This window comes from Lagopus leucura, unplaced genomic scaffold (genome assembly GCF_019238085.1).
Source record: "Lagopus leucura isolate 7727_CA_CO unplaced genomic scaffold, USGS_WTPT01 Super-Scaffold_100009, whole genome shotgun sequence".
Classification (NCBI taxonomy): domain Eukaryota; kingdom Metazoa; phylum Chordata; class Aves; order Galliformes; family Phasianidae; genus Lagopus; species Lagopus leucura.
Genome location: NW_024962266.1, coordinates 12,675,879 through 12,695,346, shown reverse-complemented (window position 1 = coordinate 12,695,346; position 19,468 = coordinate 12,675,879). Strand labels below are relative to the sequence as shown.

The window sequence follows — 19,468 nt, the reverse complement described above, 5'->3', positions numbered from 1 at the left end:
CAAACTGAGTTTATCTCTGTGTTAGAAATTGACAATAAAGTCCAACAGGGAAACTAAACTTTTATCATATTGGAGCTGAACTTTTGTCTCAAAGCCACATCAAGTGACCCCTAAATTGCATAATAAGGTTTTTGAGGACATACCTCATGCCTGGTAGCATTATGGTAAGTTGCAAAGCTTTGCATAACAACACACAAGTTGTTTCACAGATCACAAGTGTGCTGGAAATAAGCTGCTCTGTAATCTCCAGGCTACTTTGCAGTAAGGTGTTTAATTACTCAAGTTGAAAGAGCGCCTCATGCTGTTCCCTTCTTTTTAACTTCTTTCCACGATTTTTCTTAGAGCAGGATGTTGATGTTAGCGCTAGATTTTAGATAAATTGTGGTTCAGTTCTGGAATTAAGAGGCATGAAACGTGAGGCACAGCTCATCAGCAGTTTGTTGGTTTTATATCTGAGGAGGGCACGGAGTGAAAGAAGGGCTGATGGTGCTGGTGATTCTGCAAGAGATTGGCTGTTAACTTTGCTAGCCAAGCACAGCACTTCACCACGCTGCTTCCTCACTTCAGTGTCTCGCTGAAGTGAAGAAACGCCCCAAGGAGTATCTTATGTGTTCATAGAATAGAGAGACACGTGTCTACCGTGCATATGGCCGTGCGTGTGGAGGAAGTTACTATCTCCTGTTAAAATGAGTTTGATTAGCTTAAATGTTTGAAAAGTAGATGTTTGCTCTTCTGTCTTACATTCAGCTGCTCTAGGGAGGGCTCAGACAAATGGTTCTGTTGGCAGTCCTGAAGGAAACTGGCACAGAGGATGGTCATGCATTTTTATCAGCTCAGCTGGGTCTGGAAGACGGCATCTGCCTGAAATGAGCTGTAGCATTGAAAATATGTTGTTAGTTTTGAGGGTTTTGTGAGTCGAGCATTTGAGCTGCAGCTCTGGATCACGTTTTCCATATTGTCAGTTTGTTTATTCTGACCTTCCAAGAGTTAAGAACCAATAAAGAAACTGATTCTGAGATCTTTCAATATGCACATTCTCAAATTGAATTAAAAGTTGCACTTCAACACAGATGTACTGTAACTAATTTGTCATGCAGAAGTTCCTGTCACCTCTTCTACAACATATATTTGTACTACTATTATACAGTTGTGAAAATGCATAGATTTGGTAGGAAAAGAATAAGTATACAGTTTACTAGTGCACCTGTTATTTTTTTTCTTTGCAGTTTAATGAGGAGTTAAAGGATGCAGGCTTTGACAGTAATTTCAAAGAAATGTACTGAGCTTGATAGCTTGACCTAGTTTCCGTATTAAAATGGAGTATTTCTCTTACTCTGTGGGGAAACTTCAAAGTCCAGAAATAAGGAAGAAATCTGCTTTTTTCTTTTTTCCTTTTTTTTTTTTTTATTTTTCCTTCTTTTTTTTTTTCTTTTTTCTTCTTCAAGTGCTGTGTTTGTATATAGCTTGTAAGCTTATCTGAACTAAGGTTTGAATAAACAGCCACTCCTAAGACAAACTGCAACTGCAAGCTAATGAAGTATAAGCTAGGACAAATTTTACTTCTTTCAGCGCTGTGCTCTCCTAAAGTTAAAAAATCCCAAGTATTTCTCAAGCGCTAACCTTGCATACCATGCTTTGTTTTTAAAAGGATGCAAAGTTTCTGGTCTTATGTAGTTCTGTGTTGTGAGAGTCAATGTTTTAATCAAACCACTTATTATCATTAAAATTCTGATAACAGAATTTTACTTTGTTTAAAGGTGTTTTTTTTTTTTAATATATATATAAAACCTATGCTATAATAGATGTTAAATGTTCATACTTAGCCTGTTGCATTTGGATATTCAGACTGTTCTTATCTCTATCCGTTTTCTGGTGTATGATTGAAAAAGTTGTTGAAAGTAGCATGATGACACTCCTTAAGCAAATGGTAAATAGGGACATCTTTGATAAGAAGTGATAGAATTTTCTCATACCAATAGAAGATAATACATCCCTTGGAAACAGACTAAATCCCTCTTTATTCAGCAAACCTTCTAGAGGAAAAAAGACAGGACCTGGCCATGCTTGGGGTTTGCCTGCCTCCAGCGCAGGGTGTGCTGCTCTGCCAGCACTTGTGGGCCTGGCTGATTCCTGTGACTTTGTGTAAGACAGGAGGAGTATGAAATAGTGCAAGTGAGTCTGCAAGCTGGTAGGAAGCTGCTGCTGTTACACCTTGGATATGCAGCCACAGCTCTTGGTTACAAAAGTTTACTCTTTGAGGGCCAGAATCTACTTCAAGCGCTCTAGAAATTCTTTCTGAAATTTTCACCAATAGGATTTTCACTTAATGCCCCTCTTTGCAAAAACCCAGGCTCAGGAGAATTATTTTTGGGTCATCTTGGTGCCTGAAAGGAGGTATTCACAGGCCAGTCTGAGTATAAAATCAAGGCGCTTTCCTGTGGGTTTTCCATCAAACGAAGCAATGCAGTATTTGAGAACTGGATGTGGCTTTGTCTTTAAGTATTCATTAACAGTAGGTTAATTTGAAAAACAAAAAAACACCTGTAGATCTCAGTTACTTTACTTTAAAACCACTCTTTCTCTTCAGTGCTCATCCCCTACACCCCCCATCAGAAGATACTTCTTTATGACTTCCTTTCTCACGTGTCACTGTGTAAGTGGTAAAGCAGAGATGCAGTGGGGCATGGCTTTGGGTGTATCCTACCTGCAGTACAGTACAGACAGTGACTGGCAGTATCTCCTTGTGACTGTGATCTGTTTTTCAGGACAGTGTCCACATTCCATGCCTTGGTGGTTGGTGGATTTTGTCTGTATATTTTGTTGTACGATGAAGCTGTTAATGCTGACCATCTCTGGTAAGATGTTGTTATTTACATGTTGTGTTTACACGGTCAAGTAACATAATAGAGCATGGAAAAAGTATCCTGCAATGTATTAATTAGTGTAGTAAATGTTTTATTTCCCTTTAAAATACACAGTTTGATGTATTTACTTTTGTCCATGCTACTTTACAATTACAGATTATTTTCTCAGTGCTAATGCCCTTAGTGTATTGTCTCTGTGAAGTGGGATAGATACTATGCAGTCAATTGATTTGTAATTGCATATTACTAATCTATGGGATTGAGAGTCCAACTCAGTTGGCAAGGCTGAAACTATGCTACTTAGTACAATTATTTTTAAATTAAATTGAAATGCTCTTTCAAACCATTGCGGGGGTGGGGGAAGTGGAGCCTACTATCTATATAAAATACATATGTAAAAGGTGAGAAGTTAGGATGTTATACTGTAGCCTCCCAAAAGGCTTCTACCAAGAAGTATGAAGGAGTTCTAAGGGATTCTATCTTTATAGGGAATAGAATTTTTTAATCAATAGATTTTGAATGTTTTCTCTATTCATCAAATATTCCATCTTAAGCTTCCTTTTTTTTTTAATGTTTAGTTCTATTGAGTTATATTGTTTTGTTTTATGCTTACTTTTTTGGGGCAGGATATGTTTCTTGCTTTGTGTAATTGGTATTTTGACATTTCATTCATTACCTTCTGGAACTCTCCCTCTGGAAGAGGCCATGTAGTAGTTAATCACTCTTCAGGAGTAACAAGTTTCATTTCATATTTCTGCCATAGGGTGCTATTTTTGTTGTAGGTCTACAGTATGATTCAGTTTAAACTCAGGTAAATTTAACATGTGATTCTTACTTTGCTCTTTGGTGCTCTAAACTAATGACAGTATGGTATGGACTAGACAAGATTGGGTGCTTGAAGCTATGAATTCTGATGGTATCTCTGCCACTGATTTCTTATGTGGCTTTCTTAAATGTAACACTGATTCAGAAAGCAAATGTGAACAATGCTGGCCTCTTACTTTTGTAGTGATACATGATTAATTTGTTTCTTTGACTTTTTTTCATTGTATTCTGGTATCTCTGGAGTGACTGTATACAATCTCCAGTATCTTACGAGATCGTTAACCTTGTTTAAAAGCAATAGGTTATTATAACTTGATCTCTGTATGGATTGTGGAAAGCTTTATCTTATACAAGCTTTTATCCTGGTTTACTTGAGTAGACCTTCTTCTAAACAGTACAAAAGAAGTAATGAGTGATAGAAGTATGACTTGCTGGTGATAAATTGTCTGCACGCTTACTAAATTATCCTGGTGTATAAAAAATCGAATTAAATAGAAAACTAAGTTTTCAAAAATTATCTTTAATTCTTAATAAGTTTTAAAAAGGCTGTGAGATATTTTTGTGTACTGCTTTGAAAACTTAACCTCCTTTATGGAGCCTTAGCATCCTATATTATGTAAAAGATACCATAGGACAAAATCAATTTTGGGGGGAAAGAAATTATTATGTATTTCTACTTTTCCTTCTAAGTATTTTTTTTTTTTGGATACACTTATGATGATGATTATAATGAATTAAAACTCTGTGTTGTGCTTCTTCTGTCAGAAACTACCAGTGAAGCCAGAATCACAGGTCAGTTTCCTCAGAAATTGCAGGTGTATATTTTCTTCTAAGGCTAACTTTCATGTTACTCTTGAAAAGGAGATAGCTAGCATTTGTCTCTGCATTTCTCCATATGTTGTGCTGATTCCCTCTCTGTGGTGACTGAAGCCCTCACTGACCATACAGAGCTTTAATCAATTTTCAGTCTGCTTTATGACCTGGATGTACTTTAAATTTTAATCTGTCACTTTTCCATTGATTCATAGTTGAATTCACATAGTTTTGAATTTAACTGGATATGGCTGAAGAGGAAGATGCAAATTCTAAGGAACTGCTGTAAGGTTCTTCCATCATGGAAATCAAATGCCCTTTTGAAATGCAGTCATAAGCTGTGGAGCTCATATCTTCTGCAGATATGAAAGATGCATGAGCCTTCCATTAGGAGTGTCTTATAAGCAGTGAAGAAGCATTTGAGTCTGGTTTCAACAGTTTGTGTGTGTCCAGAAAGCCTTAATGCTGCTTTTACTCATGTAGTCTGAAAGCATTACACTGATGCTCCAATTTTAGACCACTGTCACTCTTGCCCTCTGTTTATTGCCAAAATCTTTGTACAGCCATTGATTGTATGATCATGTCCATTTATTCTCTGCAGGATTTGTGTCTTTTATATCAGTAATGGAAAGCCATAGGTTCCAATCTTCAATGTGTATCAGCCTGACTTCTGGGCTCATGCGAGGCTTAAATGCATGGTGATGACAATACATGTAGTTCTTGAAGGGGATCAGGACTCCTACTAAGGCATTGGGTGCAATGGAGAGAGGATGTGGTGTTGCTGCCAGGTAGTGCCTGAAACTAGATGCAGTAGATCCTAACAAAACATGATGAAGACTGGACCATGCGTATGCCACAGAGGTTTATCAGCCTGGTTTTTTTACACCTTTTTTGATGGTCTCGGACTTCCCCTAACACTTGCCATATTTTCTATATGTTAAGAGAATAGCTAACTTGCATAAGTAATGTAGAAATTGTTTTTGAGATGATGAGAATAACATGGTAGAAAATGTGTAGGTGGTAGAGATTAGGTAAGAAGAGGGAGACCGTGTGAAGGTACGACTTAATTCATGTATTCACAAGAGAGCAGGTTTCTTCGTATCACTCTCCACTTTGCAGTCATCAACCTTCTTTAAGTTAAAGTGTTTTTATCTAGTAGACTGTACCTGAAAAATATCTGCAAAAAAAGCTTGAAGAAAGTTGGCTGGGCATCCTTGTGTTTTATCTCCATGTGTGTGTTCCTGGAGTTCATTTGCTGCACATACCTCCCAAGCAGTTGTAAAGGAGACTTCTGCTTGTTCAGGTCACTCCCTGTTTGTCATTCTTGGCGCTCGCCTGCGTCAAAACTGTGCTGCAAACACCAGGGCTCATAAACTTGACAGCATTTCCCATTTGAGCTGATAGATTGGGAAATCCAGAACATTTTAGACTGAATTCTATATTTTCTGTTAACTGAGATTAATTTGGGATTGTAATGGACTTTTCTTGAAGGTACTGACAGATGACAAATGGGTAGCACAGCCGTGCATGCTGTCAAAATGTTGGTCCAGAAAGTCTGGAGAGGACTTGTTGCAAGGTTATAATTCTCTCATTAATGCTAATGGGAGATTTTGGGCAGCCCACATCTTAAAAATCTGTTGACATGTCACTTGAAGCTCAGTGTATTTTTACACAAACAAATCTAGATTAGATGCACAACGTAAGTTTTTTTTTTTTTAATTTTAAAAATCTTAAAATTAATTTTAAAAAAAAAAGATCTTTGGGCATAGGAAAGGAGAATTGCTTACTTAACTCCTCAAGGTAACAATACACAGAGGACAGTGGAAGAAAGAACAAATAGTAGTTACTTGCTGTAATATGAATGCTTCTTCTTGAGCAGTGTTCACAGGTCTTGTGGTTTTGAACATACTGGGGGGACTTCATTTTTTAATTTGCTATTAAATGAATTTTTGGCACCAAAAGGGAAGGCACAGAAGATGTGAAACTGCTCTAAAAAACATTTTTGCTGAAAAGTTCTTTGGCTTCAAAGAACAGGCAGATAACTCCTTTAGTGTCTCCTTCTATTCTGTTTATTCATATAAGCATTTGTCCTCTCACAAATATGAAAAGCACTAGCTGAGAGAGAGATTTTTGTCATCTGTCACAAAGTTTTAATACTGGCAGAAGAAAAAAATGGAGATGAAGACTGCCAATCAGAGTGCTGTGATGCTGCGTGGGCTGCTTGCTTCTATTTGCTGTTGTCAGAGAAGCCAGCCCAGGGCGACTGCTGGGTTTCAGTTCTGGTGTGTAGCCATGGGCAGGCCAGGGACAGCTAGCAGATGTCTTACATCTGCCTGGAAAGGAGTCCATTTATGTAACTTTGATCTGTGGTCAAGTCTCACGATGTCTTACTGTTGGGACAAACATTAGGTAACCTCATGGACACGATGATGTTTGATACGTGTGCATCCTTTGCTAATTACCTTGTTTCCAAGGCTTAACCGTGCATTTTTGGTGTGTTTACAGGGGTGACCCTTCAATTGTGAAACTGAATATTGCTATTACCACAGGCTACCTCATTTCTGGTAATTATGCAACGTCATCTTTATAACGTGCTCAACATGTTTATTTATATTGAGTCCTATCTATTTACATTTATCTTGAGACACTGTTCTGGAGATGTGATGGGTGTAAGAATTTTAAAAGCCGCAGCAGAAGTTGTGTTGTAATGGAGTTGTGGGGTTGTGGTGAAATTGCAGGATGTGAAAGATGGGAATGGTGTCTCCCCAGGCAGTAAGGGAATGCCATGGCGTGGCTTTGTGATGGTTTGGTACCCAACCACCAATTCCAGTTCAGATTGTACTTCAGCCACTTCAGAAGGTGTGGAAGTGGCTTGCTTCAGAGCACCAGAAACTAAATATACAACCTTCAATGCAAGTTGAGGCAAATGATGCCATTGGATCTCACTTGCCCACCTTCTAATCTCACTTCAAACCAAAATTAAGTCACATATAAAACTTGAAAATTTAGAATTATTTTTTTAATGCAGCATTTACATTTAAATATGTTGATGTTCTGAATTATTGACTAACTAAAATTGGCATGGGAATTTTGCAAAAACACTATTTGGAACTTCTATTTTGTGTGGGGAATTGCTGACTTGCCAAAATGAAAACTCTTTAGCTTGGACTGTTTTCTGGGAAAACTTCCCTTGTTTGAATGGAGTCTTTCACCAGAGACTACGCTGTATACTAAATTGTCTCTTGCAGTTGATTTCTCACTAATGGGTTTGGTGATCAGCACACGCGGTTCAAGTCTCTGGTTTGTCTGTAAGGGGAACTTCATCTTCCATGTTTAAATTCATCGGTATCTATTTCTAAATAGTTACGCATTAGGCTTTCATTATGAATTAATGAATGCCTTTGAACAGAGACCTGAACTTGGCCACTCATTCTCTTTCTTATGTAGTTAATGTTTAATTATTTATACGTGGTGGAGTAGCTGTATCAGATAATATGGAGTCCTGCCTGAGGACAGCTCATATAAAGAGATCAAGGCACTCACTGCAGATAGGAAAAGCATAATGGTAAGGTCTTTAATTCTGAACCTTGGTCACTAGTATTCCATTCAAAGTGCCGAGTATTCATTTATTTGGAGAAAGAAGAGGCATAAATTGCTTATTCCAGTATAGAACAGAAAATTTTCTGAAATCTCAGACAATCACAGGGCAAGAAGAAATTCTCTGTCAAAGCTTTCTTTACAGCAGTAACTGATTAAATATCTGATTAAATAAAGTGAGCATGCTTCTCATTCCACGTGTTTCTTGCACAGGATTAATGGTTCCCTGTTTGCAAGTATAAAGTTCTGAACTCACTAATTCTCCATAGTAGATCCTTGATTTAATTGTAGGGATTTGTACATTGGCTATATATGTCCCTTCCCTTCCCACTCCTCTTTTTTTGGTCAGTTGTTTCAAATTTGTGGATCTGTAAGTGTGAGGTCTTCATATCAGATTCTGGATCCACCATTTCCTACCAGAATACTTCAGCTAAAGGTATTGTCCGCATATTCCTGTTGATATGGAAGATAATTTATGGCAGCTGTTGGAATAACGTGTGCTTAATATTTTGTCAGAACTTTTACTGGAAACAAATCTTTAGGATAAAGTGTGTTTCTACTGGTAGTGTGCACTGGCATTCATACCTCTAAAAACTAAGAGAAACACTATTCTCAAGTAAATGGTAGCATACTAACTTGCTTTTTAACATTATTTATTTTCTCTTGTAGATTTGTTGCTTATTATTTGCTACTGGAAGGCAATTGGTGACAAATTTTTTGTAATACATCACTTGGCAGCTCTGTATGCTTATTATTTTGTACTGGTGAGTGCTGTATTCTTTAGTAATGTAACAAGCAGATGAGAATGGAGACAGTGCTTTTATGAATCTCATTTCCTTCATGTTTAAAAAAGTTATTTGCTGGTTGGTGTGTTAACTTCATGATAGGCATATTTATATCTTAAATAAAGAGGTCACAAAATCACAAGTGTGAACACTTAAATGGAAAACCAGGAGAAGATGGTTTCAAATGTTTTGCTTGTTACTGTATTTTTAAGACCATTGGTCAGTGATGTCTCACTCTGAGCAGCTGGATGTGGTTCTTCTGGAGATTATTCTTTTTATTTAATTGCAGCAACAAAAACAAATTAAAAAAAACAGGAAAAACTTTGTTTTTGTACACACTTATGTCACCCAGACATGAACACTTTATTATTATGGTAGGTAGGATTATGAAATGTATTTCTCTTCTGGACATTAAGCAGCTGGCATACAGCACATGTTAATATGTAATATAAGTATACTAATCTGAAAAATGAACAATCACGTGAAGTTCCCAATTGCAGATGATAAACAAAGTAACTATATCCGCTGTTTAGCTTAGACTAACGTTAAGCTTTGTTATAACTGAGATTTCTCAGTACGTGTATGTTGTTCATTCGTTTGTTTTGTTTTTATGAAGGTTGATGCTGACCCTCTGAGACTTTTTCTAAGATTGCTGTGGTGGGGAAGCAGTTGATGATTCACTGTATATATCTTTCAATATCTGTGACATATGTACATGCACTGATGATAAAAGGGGAAGAAAAGGTTATTCTTCTAGGGCGAAGACTAACTCAATTACTCTTTGCTGCTGATTTACTGCTGGAATTGCTAAGATGCCTTTGTGATTTGGTAGAAAACCTGCTGACCTCCAGAGTAATGCTGCTAAAGCTCTTCTGAAAAGCTCATTCAGTAAATAAAGAAATCCTATAAAACACAATTTACTTCACTTACCACATCTCTTTCGCTAGCTAGTTCATGAATCCCATGCTTAAAATATTTAAAAATGTGTTGAGATGTCAGATTACTGCCAGATTTAAACCATCTAAAGGTAATGAAGTGCGCTGACAAGTAAATACTCTGTTTCGGGTTGAAGGTAATTAGATCTACTCATATTGTCATGGATGAAACTGAATTAGAACTGGATATTAGAGAAATGAAAATATCACTCCTGAGACTAATCCCTCATGCAGAAAAATCAGTAGTTGTTTCTACTAGGAGTAATAATATAGCGTGAACTTTAATCTCAATTTATTATTTGGATCCAACTCACCCACTGGATGTCTTATGTCTGTGCCATGGGTTGTTCAGGAATAAGGCTGAGTTTTCTTTATCTCTACACCTGCCAACTGCTGCTTGCCCAGTCCTGGTGGAGTGGGATACTATTTCCAGCTCATAACACAACCAAAAGATAAGACAGAGAAGCCTGTGTACTTTGTCACTTAGAGGGAGGTGTTCAGTTACAATGTGTTTTGGTGGAAAAGTTCCATGCTGTTATCTGGATACCAACATAGGGAAGACAAAGTCTTCCAGCTTAGGGGATGTGGCAGGGACTGCAACACAACTGGTGGACAGGATTTTCCTTTCAGAGGGCAGGAGAGAATTTCAAGGGCTTTGTGTGTCCTTTCTGCTGCCAAATAAAAGCCGATAATTTATCCTGATGTAGCTAAGTTGCATTCTTAAAACAATTCAGGGACATTCTTCACCTTACTGATTTTGTTTGAGTTTGTTTAAACGTGAGAAATCCAGAATATTTATAATCCCCTTAGGCAGTAGCAGTACCGTCATAGTTATATCCTACCAATTCTTGTGCCAGTCTCCTAGCTGGCTTCCCATTTCCTCTTATTTCTACGTCTTTTGAAGATTTATTTAAAGGAAAAAAAAAAAAAAAGCTACTGATTCATGGTATTTAAAGGACAACAGCATCTTCTGTAGAAAACTTCATTTTGAAACTTTATGGAAGATTGCCACAGCTAAGAAACTGGCATACTGACCATCTTAATCAGGCATTTGGGTCATTGTATCATTCTGTGTACGCTTGAAGACTTCAATCAAGGTTCATCTGCTAGATTGTTGATCTCTGTGTCTGCTTTGTCTTTGTCCAACTAGAGCAAAGGTCTGCTGGCTTATTTTGGGAACTTCCGTCTGCTTGCAGAATTCTCCACTCCTTTTGTCAATCAGCGGTAAGTAGCTGTGGAGTTTTTACACAGTGCTTTACGTTTTTATCTATATTATACAGGAAGGATTTTGTCACTGAATAGCTGCTAAAAGTGAATTTTCATTTATTTAGAGTTTACTATCTGGAAATCTATTTTGCTATGAAAACATTTAGCTGCTGTTGCTGCACAGCTGGTGTGCTCACCCCTGAGTTCTTTTTTAAAGCAACCTTCATATAAAATACCAGATTTTCATATTTCAGTTATAAAAATAGTTCTGGATTCTGAGCTCTTAAATTAGAAGAGTAGTAAAGCATCTAAATGCAGCTGTGGTAGTTAAGCTTTACACTTGTGATCAGAGAAGAAAGTGGCAGGAGTCTCTTTAGCAGACTTCAGTGACAGTGGAATACTGCTGTGGCTTCTGGTTGTAGCATCACACTCAAACTGCTGCTGTGAGAATCAGGGAAGGCATGATGATGCCAAGGAGGGCAGTCCCTGGAATTTCCCAGAGCTCTGGGCTGGGTGCCCACTTGCTCTGCAGCTGCTGTGACCCAACTGGAGACACCAACCTGCCCCAGGACTTCACCTCGAGAGCGGGACTTTGGTATAGGATGGAGCTGCTGTCATCTCCTCCTCCTCTTCCTCCCCCTCCTCCTCCATGTTTTTCTTTTGCTTGTAGTGTAGGATCAGATCTCACAGTGCACTGCATACCCATTCCCATCTTTTTTTGGGTGTTTCTACTTTACTGATCCTTCTTGTGTAGTATCTGTTTTCCTTTCCAGGTGTCAGATACAGAAAGGGTGAGGGTGATAAGAAAAAGGGTCTATAAGCCTTCAGACAAGATGTCTAAGTATTATCTATTACTAGGTTGTGATTGTCAGCTCCAAAAGAGTTTTTGAGACTGTAGCATTCCTCACGTTTCTAAGAATGTAAAGAACAAAAAGGAGGAATTGTGCTGAGGACTCTTCTGAATGTTAGCAAATTCAACTTAGAGGAGGGCAGGTAAAGGAGCTCTGCAGGGCTATTTCCATTTGTCCAAGAGAAGGCTGTTGTGGTCTAATTCAGGCTGTGCTCTGCTTGCACAGAGAAACCAAGGAATGAATAAACACTTCTTCAAGCTTGTTTTATAGGAGAGTAAGAAAGCAAGACGTAGTGTATTCTGAAGGTGGTATTATATTCTAGATTTCTCTCTTAGTGCTCATGTCCCAGTCATTGTTCTCATAACTGAGTTTTATCAAGATAGGATTTCATACTGGAAATGGATGCTTGCCTTTCAAATCTATTAAAAGTAGTATATATTATACTTTTAAATGCCTATGGTGAGACTGTGTCCTTGAAAACCCACATCTACTGCTTTCTGAGAAAAACAGAAGTCTCTGTGGAGACGATAAGGTCCTTCACACTGAGAAATGTCATCTCATTAGTGCATGGTTTTTTTCCCCATTACATTTGAAAAGAACCAGGCGCTTAAGGCAGCAAGTGGTAGATAATGATTTACATTAAACTTCTGCTTTGCATTCTTAGTATTACCAAAAAAGAGCAGTATTAAAATATAAAATGATATTCTAATCTCAGAACTGAAGTATTTTCTTTGTTTTGGTGCTGTTAGAGGTATTTAATTCAGGGTTGTTCCCATGCCAAGCATTTAGATCTTTTTATGTTCATGTCAACATTTGTGCAGTTAATTATAAACTGTGTTGGGTAAAATGTTAACAATCACTGAGATTTACTTATTCATATTTTTTGAATTTGCTGGGAGAGGGAAGTCTCTGAGCAGATGTCCAGTCACCCTTTTCTCCAGCAGTTACTTATCCTGGCACATTGCTGTGGACTTTAAAAGCTTTCTTTGATGTTACTTCTGGAATCTGTATTAAATATATTGAGGAAAATACAGGCTCTGTCTCACTAAACATGCCAGGTCTCTATCAGCCCAGCGTTTTGGTGGGAAGATGTCCAGCTTCCTGATCAGGCTATCACCTGGAGGGCCTGGAGTTTGTGTCTGCTGCATTCTTAACTGATTCCCGGTGTGTTTCCGTTAGAGCTGGGTGTCTGGCAAGTCTTTTTAGTATATCAGTAATTATGTAGGTTGCAATCTGCAGATAATTAAAATTGACTTTATTTTTTACAAGTTTTTAACTTGTTATTTTGTTTAATAGCTTTAACCCTGTGGCTTTTTGAAAACAAATTGATTATTCCACTTCCTTCTTCCCAATCGCTGTCATGAATATGTTGATTCATGCTATTTTCCTGTCTTTAACCTGGCGGTGTTGCTCAATTTTTCCTTGCATTTATTTATTATGTGTGGACGTGTCTCACTCCAATTACAGGAGAGAGAGAATGTTCTTTAATATATATGTGAACTCAACAGTGAGATTAAGACACCAGGGGTCAAATGTTAGCCTGACCAGCTTATTACAAATCCTAGTTGTTTACGGAGATGGGGAAAGGAAGACGGGCGAAAAAGCAAGCAGTTTTTTTAGAAAGCAGCAGAGATAGTTGCCACCAAAGGTCCAGCATGGTTTGTAGTGCATCTGTTGATCCCAGAAACTCATCTGGTCACCATAGGGCATGAGAGAAAGGTGGAAAGCTTTGCACTGTAGCAGCAAACAGAGCCCAGGAGGGGATTCTTTCTGAAGAGGTTTTTTTTCCTCTTAAGGAATTCCTCTGCCAAAGGTTCCTTCTCTTTGGGAGTTTCTCTCCTCCAAAGGTTTCTTTTCTTTGGGAGTTCTCCAGAGTCCTTAGTTTAGTGGGAACCTTTCATCCCCCGCTTTTCAGTTTCTTTTTTTAGTATTTTTTCTCTCTGTTAGCATGACACACTTGGCCCAACAGATAAGCCAACACGAAGTGGTGCCTCTGTTGCCGTGCACAAGCATTATTGCCTTTTGCAGTGGCCAGCTTCTTCAAGCTGCACTCCTGAAAAAGACTGCTTGTCCCACTTCTGCTTATCTTTACACTCATAAGTAGAAGTACTGTGGCATGGTGACACCCACCATTCGCCCCCCTGAGATCTATCAAATATTACGCCTCTATTTTATTACCATATCCAAACACAATGTTAAGAGTGCTTTCAGGGCAGAAATATTTTTTAATTGTCTATTAATGCAAATTATAATAAAAAGCAATAAATTTGAATTTGCCACCTTAAAAGTTACTTTAAATTATAGTGTAATGGTCGTTGGCATACATACTAGTCTTGAACTGACTTACAATATGAACTGGGATTTTCTACGTGTTATTCTACATATAATGTTCTTGATATCATGCAGTGCTTACCTGGGGTGCGGGGGGGGGGGGAAGAAACCAAGCAGAAGAATTTGCAAGGTATGCCAAGAAACTATGCAATAACTTAGAAATAGAAGCAATAATTTAGAAATACAAGGTAGAAACAATTAAAAAAATACATGCTTAATTAAGAGAAATAAAATCTTCTTCAATTAAGTGGACTCAAGTGTGCCTGCCGTCTGTGAATACTTCTTTTGCAGGTGGTTTTTTGAAGTACTGGGATATCCCAAATCTTCAAAGGCTAACATGATCAATGGTGTGCTGATGACAGTTGTGTTCTTCGTGGTGAGGATTGCCGTCATGCCTATGTATTACAGCCGTGTATTTTCTTCGTTTGGAACTGAGGGTTTCCAGAGATTAGGATTTGCAGCCCAGAGTGCCTGGATTATCTCAAGTGTTGTCTTGGATGTTATGAACCTGATGTGGATGGTCAAAATTACGAAAGGTTGCTACAAAGTTATTTGTCTTGTTGGACAGGAGGAAGCCAAAACTCATAAAAATGGAAAATCTGACTAGAGATCATACGCATAAACAGAAATTTCTGCTATGAAAATTATTTGGGTTCACTGAACCAGTGCACATTTCTGCCATGGAATGCTCCTCTTAAGGAAACAAGGTATTACCTCTGTACTGACCTTACTCTTTCCCTAGCCACACTGCCTGCGCACCCAGGGCCACGCTTTAAGGATCTTCTCCAATGAGGAATAGAAGCAAACGTTCACAGAAATGAATGCTACATGTTCTGAGCACTTAACAAACTACTGACATGAGGAAGGAGCAGACTGGTTACTTGGCTGTTGTCCACCAGTGTGTCTGAAGTGTTTCACTCAGGTTTCTCAGATTAATGTGTTTTATAAATCTAGTGAATATTGATATCTCTCTTTTATAAAAACATAAACAAAGCTCCCCAAACTCATGATATGGTGCAATTTTCCTGGCAAGTTTCTATATTTTCTTCTAGGAATAACAATCAAGATTTCATTCTTGAGAACTTTTTAATTTTTGCAAGAGATGCTAAAAGTCTAGCTCTGATTCTGTGAAGTCTTTTACTGCTTTTTGTTCTGCCTTGTAGGAATGCAAACCATTTGGGGAAATTTATGAAATAATTTTATCTAAAATGCTGTATTATAAGACCATACGAGATATCTTCAGAATGGTTAAAATTCTCTGATTTTTATAGGAAGGATTCATTTCTGCTTTTTTAGATTGCATGCAAGAGCACATCTACTAAATCAGCCGTGGAAATGAGTTCATAAGTTAGTATGGTAAATTATGTTTGGGAACAGCATAATTCTTACTGTAGTGCTTTTTTCCTTTGCTGCTACTGCCTTTGAGAAGTATTGCAACTCTGCTCAGAGTTAACCATTGACTTTTGGGATATGAAGCTTACTTAGAAAAAGATAAAATTATTCTGTATGTGCGCCATGGAACTTACAATGAGCCTTTTCTTTTTTTTTTAATCACACAAGTGACCCATTAGATATGATTGCTGATTTTTATTGTCATGTTTTCCTTGTTAATCACATCTGAGCTGTTGACTAAAGAACACTCTTGAATTAACAGTGCCAAACTTCTTTCAACCTGTGACATACAGTGACAGCTCACATCTGTAGGCACAACATTTTATTTTCAGAACCACATATTTGTCAATAGGCACTCTGTTCCTCCTTCTGCAGACTTAAAACTTGGAGGACATTGGAGACAAATCTTAGTGTCTAGGAGGAATGCTCTCAATCCAAATTGTATTATAATTTAAGGAATTTTATTTTTTTTATGATTTTGAGAGCAGTATTTGTGTATAGTTTTGGTTCTGTTTTGCTTACTTTTAATCATATCTGAATTGAGGTTGATTAACTTCTGTTTCTTGATTTATTTTTTTTTAATTATTATTTTTGAACATTGTGTTGTTAGTTAAACCTTCTAACAAAGTGTGCTAAATGTACACATTTTCACTTGGTACTTCAGTACACATACCAAGTATTGTAGCAGACTGTGTGTAAGAAATTTATTTTTAAACAAAGAGAGGAATATTTATGGGATATTTTGTTTTCCTTTTTTCCTGTTCCCCTTAACAAAGCTGTGTGGAATCAGCCCTCACCTCTGCAGACCGCAGTGTCAGTGCACCAACACTACGATGCTTTTGAGCAAGAAACAGGGTTTGTTTCCCAGGAATCAGATGTCAGTGAGCCCCAGAGAGAGCCCCATGGACTTATAGCCAAGGCAGCTGTGTTGAGTTCCCAGTTCCAGGGATGTCAGAGAGTATTGTTTGATATGCACAATACTGGCTTTTATCCGCTTGGTTTCACTGGGCAGACGTTTTCCAGTACTGTTTCCAATCCTGCCCTCTTGAGGGAGATGTCTAAGACTGCTTGTTCAGTTCTACAATCACCTTCAAATGAAGTGAATTCAAACATCTTGGAGAATATGCTTGAAAGTAGAAGTATCCTTGTATTTTATTCAGGAAGTAGGATGAAAAACTGGTAAGGAAGATGAGTTGAAGCAGCTTTTAAGATGAAAGCTTCTCAAAGTTCATCTCAACTTCACATTAATCTTTGACATCTCTGTATCATTTTGTTTTGCTTTATTTTCAGTGTAGAGCATTCACTAAAACAGTTGGTTTGCTTTACTTCTAGATAGATTTGTGCATCATAGGGGGGAAGTCAAGCTGTAATAAGGTTGTTTTATAAGTAGATTGGAAATGGAAAAACAAGCCTGCAGAGTACATACTGGACAACAACTCAAAATAGAAGGGCATTGAGGTAATTCTTTAGAAGACGCAATGTTTTGGATTGCTGCATGAAATTAATGTGATATTTCAGTGTATTACTGTTCAGTTCTGATGCATCTACTATGTGTGAGAAGGCAACTGTCTAGGGAAAAAGCATTATTAACACTTGTCTAGTTAGCGAGAACTGTAGTCAGCAATTTGCAAAATTATATTGTATTGAATACATTAGGATAGAGCACTCTTACCTGCCACTACAAGTTTATAACACAGCAAATTAGATGGCCTTGGCACCTATTTTTTCAATTACGCCTTCTTAATTTAAAAATGATGTTGAAATATTGACATCATTTTACGTTTCAAGCTTGTCTCTTTGCTTTTTTTTATGCAAGAAGTGCATGATTAGTAGGATTTTCATAAATGTCATCTCCAGAATGTAATATTACTTTAATAGTGACTTAAAAATTCTATTTTGACACTTGCATTGTAAAGCAGACAGTTGGTATATCGCCAGGTGACTTTGCTGTGGACGTATTGAATGGATGGAATTAGCTCAGTAAAAATGCTCAAAAATCACATTTTATTTTTTATATTCTTCAGTACTCCATTACATAAAATTAGTGTGGTGATCATGAGAGCGTCTGTATGTGCTGTATTTAAGTATGCCAGTTTCTCTATGGTTTTACTTTGTCATCAGGGATGAATAAATACTGCTCTCAGAGCTACTATAGGGGAATGGTAGGTCAAGTTTTGCTTTTATAATTGATTTGTGGAAGCAGTACTTGCAGAGGGGAAAAGTACTTCAAATCCTCGTTTTCTTGGTGAGCGTTCCAGCGGATTTCAGTGAAGTCAAGAGCCTTATTGCTACAGAGATGTTTAATGGGTATCTGTACACATAGTGATACAAATTTTATCTCTGAAACCTACTCTACCTCTATAAGTAAATGCTCTTTTGGGTGAGCTCAGCACTTTCTTAATTGCTTAAAAATAGAATCTACTGAATAATGAAAGTTATTCTATGAGCAGGATAAATGAGAGGAGCTGATTGATGTATATAAATTCTTATCAATTCCAAATTTTATGTCAAAGTTTATTAAAAATAAATTAATTACAATGTTTGGAAGGTAATCGCTTTCATCTTTACATTGAAAATTATGCTGAAGCATTATTCATACTGAAAAATTAATGTTAATCTCTGAGTAAAAGCTTACTTACACAAGTGAGCAGATACGTTCAAGCATATTTAAAGAAGGGAGGTGGAGGAGATGCTGAGTACAACTGCTGCTGTGGCTGGGACAATGGTAGAATGACAAGCAGCAGAAAGGTTATGTATTCCTGTATCTCTGTAATGGTACAAAGTGAAACTAAAATTTCTTTTCAAGCTGTATAAAAAGGCTTCTAAGTTGTTGATTTCTGTATGAAGATGACTTGTGTGTGTTCAAGTATATGTACATACAAGCTTTCTGTGAAAGGTCTTTTAGTAGAAAAGTTTGTGAAATTGTTTTGTAAAGCTTCTGCTGAGCCATTCAGGGGAAAATAAAGGGCTGACTCAAAATTACTCCAGCTGAAGGTCTATTACAGTGTTCAGCAATGGGGAAAGCCATGTAGAGAGGAACTAGAATTTTCAGATGAGCAATACAAATGTAGAAGGCTGTGAGAAGTATGTGTAGCCCTCTTTCCCATTTAATAATAGCCTTCCATAGAACTTCATTAACCAGTTGCAAGGAACTTCACAAGGCAGGACTTGTTCCTGGTAAAGTGTCTCTACCCATGGAATGCATTTGACAGCTGGAGAAAGAACAGTACTTTGCTGCTGAGGTCCTGGCACCAGTCAAATGGAAAAAAAATTATTAATATTTACTAACTTTAACATTCATCCAAACCCTGGGTGAAATCTCTTTGCTGGACAGGTGAAGGACAGGTTTTCTGAAAGCAACTTGAAAAGTCTTTTTATGGAGGAAAGAAAGAAAGATGTGCTGCTTGGGATGTTTAGAACTCTGGGATTAAGCATCAGATCAATACTTTTAGGTGATAACACTTATGATTTCTTATCCATTTAAAATCTCTACTAGCTACCTCCTTCGGCATTCTTGCTCTATTTATAATAACCAAGCACTTTATAGCTCAGTAAAGAATGGAAGGTAGCTATGAAGAATAACTTGTATTGTTTGGTATAAGAAATATTTTGTCAAAATTCCTTCTGAGATCAGCTTCACGGTGGGGTGTCCGAAGAGGGCATCTGATAGCAATGTACATAAATTTTTAATCTACTTGTAATATAAAGGAAATGTCTTTAAGAGAGTGGTTTATGAGGAGTTCAGCATGCCTCGGTATCAACCATATAATGATGCAGTGTGCTATTTATAACTTCTTAGTCATTGAAATTGAAAATATAAAAACAAATAAAATATTCTGTAGTGTATCTTTATTTTTAATCTGTGTGTG

General features: G+C 37.4%; 1 protein-coding gene across 6 annotated transcripts in view; it reads left to right on the top strand.

The window, feature by feature from the left end:
• LOC122181123 (TLC domain-containing protein 4-B-like) overlaps window positions 1-19,436 on the top strand; it is a 41,170-nt gene extending 21,734 nt beyond the window's left edge. For all 6 annotated transcript variants that reach the window (XM_042873389.1, XM_042873395.1, XM_042873393.1 and 3 more), the window contains 5 exons: window positions 2,766-2,855; window positions 7,008-7,066; window positions 8,769-8,863; window positions 10,970-11,043; window positions 14,499-19,436. In XM_042873389.1, coding sequence (XP_042729323.1) covers window positions 2,766-2,855; window positions 7,008-7,066; window positions 8,769-8,863; window positions 10,970-11,043; window positions 14,499-14,814 — 634 coding nt within the window. In that variant the 3' untranslated portion in view covers window positions 14,815-19,436. The remainder of the gene's footprint in view (window positions 1-2,765; window positions 2,856-7,007; window positions 7,067-8,768; window positions 8,864-10,969; window positions 11,044-14,498) is intronic.
• The last annotated feature ends 32 nt before the right edge of the window (window positions 19,437-19,468 follow it).